The sequence below is a fragment of the Chelonoidis abingdonii genome, chromosome 5 (genome assembly GCF_003597395.2).
Source record: "Chelonoidis abingdonii isolate Lonesome George chromosome 5, CheloAbing_2.0, whole genome shotgun sequence".
Lineage (NCBI taxonomy): Eukaryota > Metazoa > Chordata > Testudines > Testudinidae > Chelonoidis > Chelonoidis abingdonii.
The window spans coordinates 12,477,160-12,482,287 of record NC_133773.1 but is presented as its reverse complement, the minus strand read 5'-3'; the positions used below and the strand labels follow the sequence as shown (position 1 = coordinate 12,482,287).

The 5,128-nt window shown below is 45.7% G+C and overlaps 1 protein-coding gene across 1 annotated transcript in view; it reads left to right on the top strand.

Moving 5' to 3' along the window:
* Nucleotides 1–484: 484 nt before the first annotated feature.
* Nucleotides 485–5,128, top strand: part of LOC116834615 (interleukin-8-like) — a 4,790-nt gene continuing 146 nt past the window's right edge. The window contains exons 1-2 of the mRNA XM_032796831.2: nt 485–713; nt 1,526–1,661. Of these exons, the coding sequence (XP_032652722.2) occupies nt 650–713; nt 1,526–1,661 (200 nt within the window). The 5' untranslated portion in view covers nt 485–649. The remainder of the gene's footprint in view (nt 714–1,525; nt 1,662–5,128) is intronic.

Below are 5,128 nucleotides of genomic sequence, written 5' to 3'. Positions count from 1 at the left end.
GACTAATTTACAACAGTAGGGTCTAAAACTCCTGGTCCCATTGAAGTCGGTGTGAGTTTTGACCTTGATTTTCAGGTTATAATCGTGCAGGAGAGAAACGCAGGAGCTGACTCCACATTTCAATAGAGAGAAATGATATATATTTCCTATAGCTGCGCGTGGAGACGCGCACTGGATTTAAAGCACAGTTATTTCTCACCTCTCCCGCCCCGCATATCCAGTTAAAAAAATCGTCAGGGGAAAGCACGAGTCTGAGTGTCTTACCCAGGCACAGGATCAGACAAAAGAATAGAAAGTGGCAGTCAAATCATCCTAAAAGAATAATCAGAAGAAACCATCATTAACCTGAGCTATCGGATCGCATTCATAAGGAGGTGATTGGAAAATAATCGACTAATTTCAGGGTCATCTAGGAAGGGTTTTACCCACAGGCCATATGACTCATTTTGTGATAGCGGCTTGCACGCTTGGAATTTCTCTGACACCATCGAAACACGGTGCTGCCTCGCACACCCGGACGGGTATATAAGAGGGTTGGTCACACAGCTCAGACATCAGAAACCTCCCGAGACAACAAGAGAGCTCACTGCTCCTTCCTAGCAAACAGAGCCAGAAGAATCGAGGAGGGAAGCTCGCCTCGCCTCTCACAATGAACTGCAAGTTGGTTGTTGCTGTCTTGGCTCTTTTCCTAACCTACGCAGCGGTGTCAGAAGGTAAGAAAATCCTTCCTCGGGCTTACAGGGCTTTGCTTAGTTATGCGCATAGTATGCCTGGAGGGACAGTTCAGGCTTATTTTTTAAAAAAGTTAAGGTCTTGTTAAAACTTTTTCCAACGATCTTCCTTGGAGACAGAGCTGTAAGTCAGTCACTGCTCTGAAGAGCTGCTGACACCTGGTGGAAAACTTTGAGAAACAGTCTCTTTGCTATGGAAAGTTATGCTTCTGCCTCATTCTCACTATCTGCTTTTCCTCTGGTTCTAAAGACAGGCTGAATCGGGCTCGATTCATTGCAATGTTTGTCTGCGCCTCTTGCTTCTTCCCTGCATCAAACAGTTTGTGACACCACGTTGTCTCAAACACAGAAGGATGCAACTCGGAGTAGGGAATAAGCAATAGGAGCAGGGAACATGATCAGAGAGAGTCCTCAAAACTGATGAAAAGCGAGGGGCCAGAGCTTATCCTCAGTTACATGACTTTAAATCGAGGCTCATCAACACTGTAACCAGATCAGAATCTGGCCAAGTAAAAACGGGTTAAAAAACCAAACCAAAACAACTCCCCCCACCCCGCAGTGACTTAGCATTGTCTTTAAAAAAAATCCGAACATTATGTTGCAGCAGCATCAACTGCTCTCCATACCTTTTCATAATTAGCTTTTAGAGGTGAGGACCAAGGTAACCTTTTAGACAAGACCCTTGTGAAAAAACAGAGCAAGCATGTCTGATCAAGCAAAACCAAGTGCTCTGCTTCACATGTGTCGGGTTAGCTGAGTATCTCACCAACCATACAACTCTTCTTCTTTTCCAGGGATGAGTCTGGCAAGGATGGGGAATGAGCTCCGATGCCAGTGCATTGAGTTGCATTCCAAGTTCATCCCTCCCAGGAGCATTCAGGAGGTGAAGCTGACCCCCAGCGGACCTCACTGCCAGAACACTGAAATCATGTAAGTAGTTTTGCAAAATTCTACCTGCTGCTAAACTAGGAGCAGACTGAAAACTCCTGAATCAGCACAAGGCAAAGCAAAGGGATGAGGAGCACTAGCAGGCCCACACCACTCAGGGAGACTGCCCTCTATGTAAAGGACAATGTCAAATGAGGCAAAGACATTTTATATATACACACATGAGAGATAGAGGGAGAGAGAGGCCTTGAATGCATATATATAGGGGGAAGGAGATTTTTGTTTTGCACACCTGGAACATTTTTAAGCAAACAAATGATGTTGGGCCTGATCCTCAGCTACTGTAAATTGGCGTAGCTCTCTAGTGAAGTCAATGGAACTATATCAATTGACACCAGCCATGCCTGTATTTTAAGAGGTTGAAAGATACCCTGATGAGTACTGGTTATCTATATACAGGATTTGATCCTATCGGCAGATATCAAACAGAACCAAAATGACTAGCAGAACAGCTGACTGTAAATCCTGCTGCTAATTTCAGTCCAGTGAGTAAGTCAAGGACGATGGTGCAAATCAGGCATGGAAGCCTGCTGTGCTAAGTGCTGAACAACGAGAAATCCAGGGCTATGGTGCACTAATTTCCGGGTAGTAAGGCAGGTTCATGATCTTGCTCTCAGCCAGCCAGCAATGGATGTGAGAAAATCCCGGATTCATTTGCCTGCATTTTCTGTATTTCAATGTAGGCTTTGAAAAAGTGGAATTTACCTCACATTTCAAAGTAGTTGTAACCCTACTGCCAGGTGCTGTGCGAGCAGAAGGGCGGTTCAAGAATTCTAGCGGTTCCTCTTAAAATCAGACACCTATCTGGCTAAGACCACCAGAAACCTGCCCTCTGTCCTTTGAACAGGCAATACGCCACCACAGTTATCCGACGGTGAATAAGCATCTGACTTCACAATCGACAAATGCAGCTAATCCATTTCAAAATGAGGCCTAACCACAGCAATGCACTAAGAAACCAACACTCTATGTGACTCAGATCCTCCGTCTCAGTCCGGGCTGTGATGGCCCTCTATGTATACCCAGACTCTCTCCCTTCTTGTCCTTTGCCCCCTTCGTGGGAGCCGCTCAAAAAAAGAAGCAACAAGCAAACAACACACAGCCGCAACTAGCCACAAGCACTCACAAACAATTAAGCTAAAAACAAGCCCATTCTTTTTTTTGGGGTTTGGCGTGTCGCTCCCCACCCCCGCAGCTGACTCTGTACATAAAACAAGAGGCTCCTAGTAGGGAGGGGGACAAGGCATTGACTTGAAAACATACACAATATAAAATATAATAAATACTCTCGCCTTTCCCACCTGGTGTCTTGGCAGTAAACCACCATACTCATCCTCGCCCTGCCCGCTCCAAAGGAACATCTCCAATAGCAATATCACCTTAACACATTGCTTCCACTGCTACAGCTACTCCTAATTGCGGTGTCAGGGTTTAGTTCTGCAGTATGGGAGTGCATCTTCGTGACCACTTCTCACATCCCAGGAAGTCCTCCTGGCTGGCCCTGAGATTCTCCCAACGTACCCAGCCAGGATGATTTTCCAGCTTTACTGTGCCGGGTCAGGGACTGTACTGGAAGTTCGACTGAGCTCTCGCTCGCTGCTGCCTCGAGGCGTTCAGCAAGAGCTGCCCTCTCACGTGCAAAGCTGCTCCCACCATCGTGTCTCTTGTTGTCATCTGATGCTAAGTCAAGAATCAATAGTGCTAGAGATTTCTGAGCTTAGAGTCCTTGCCCGCACCCTTTCCCCTCCTCTTTTCTCATTCAGGCACTACCGCTTCAGTTCAGAGTTCGTGTAGGGTCTGCTCAGGCCCCAACGGGTCGCTGGAGGATTTCTGGTAGAAGTTTTATTGCGTATGAGCTCTCTCATTGGCCTGTTCACCAACTGGCTGTGGAGGAGAGCTGCCTTTGTCTTGGAGCTGTCTGCTCTTTCCCCGTTCACCAACAGATAGCATAGATGAGCTCTCTACCTCCATAGCTTCATGCCACAGAGTCCAATGCCATATGAGAGAAATGAGAACAGCCAGAGGCTCCAAAAGTGTGCGATTGGTATGTGTGTTTGGTGTGTGTGTATTGTGTTGTGTGAGGGAGAGAGAGATGCAACTGTCAGATATAGATGCAGGATGTGTTCAATAATGTTCTGAGGTGTTTAGATCTGGATTTGTGGCTTGGGCTGGCTGATCATCCATTTTCTCTGTGTGCTGCACTGTGCCTTCAGCATTATCAGCACCAAAATTCTCCCCCACCCATCCTACAGGTGCTCTGTAGTCTCCTTTTCTAGGTCTAACTGAGTTTGATGGCAGTATTACCAAGGGACAAATTGAGTCACCAGGAGTTTAAGGGTACCCGTGCTAATCAAGAGCATTCATGTTACCTCACACAGTGTAATTTAACATTGCTATGGGGGCAGAAAATAGTGAGCAATAGCGGAATCCGACAGGCAGGGGACCATAACTTAATAAATCAACAGGATCTTAACCCTGTACTAACCTAATCCAGGGCTACCTTTCTCCTCTGCGTGCTGTTTCAGCATGAGATGGTCAAGTACCATAGTATTTGGATCCTAGCGCGAGCAGCATGCTCGAAAAGTGCCAACTTTATTGCTCCTGAGACAAAACCCTTTGCGTTGACGAGCACTGTAATAGTTTCTCTTGATTCAGGTTGTCCATAGATACTTCCATCTGAACCTTAGAGTCAAAAATGAGGTACTAGCAGAAGTCCTTCTAAGCTAATTCACTCAGCTAGATCTGATTACCGGCAGCAATCAGGGATTTTGAGTGTCTGATAGCTCTAGTCTCCCAAACTTCCCTGGGACCCCCAAGCCAGACCTGGATTCTTTATCCAAGGAAAGTAACCTTCCCTCCATAGTGCCTCTCCTAGGCTTTCCATCCTGGTTACCCTAGAAGGATACTGGGTCAACTCCTTGAATCAACAGAGTGCTTTCCACCTCACCCAGAGGCAAGTACGATCAAGCCTCCGGTGAATGCTAACACAAGGGATTCCCCTTTTCCCCGCTCCCTTCTTTCTCCTATCCTCCCACTTCACCTGCTAAGTACAGCGACTCGTTCCTTGGAGCCTTAACGAGAGGAAAAATCAAACAGGGTCTAACAAAGCAAAACTTTTAATGAAAAGTAAGAAAATGTAAAGTTATCTCTGGTATCTAGATGGTAAATACTAACACGGTCTTCATATAGAGCAATAAGAAAAAGCCGTCTCACAGAAATACAATTGTTAAAATACTTTTAGGCCAAATACATCATTAAACTCTACCAGCCAGATACAGCAGTTGCAAATACAGGAAACAAGCAAAGACTATAACCGCCTTCTACTCAATATCACTATTCTAATATTAAGAGACTGTAGCAGGGAGTTTTTGCAAGAAATTGGTTGCATGTCTATCCTTTCAGAGACTCAGAGAGAACAAGCAACCAAACCAAAACAAAGGCTTCCTTCA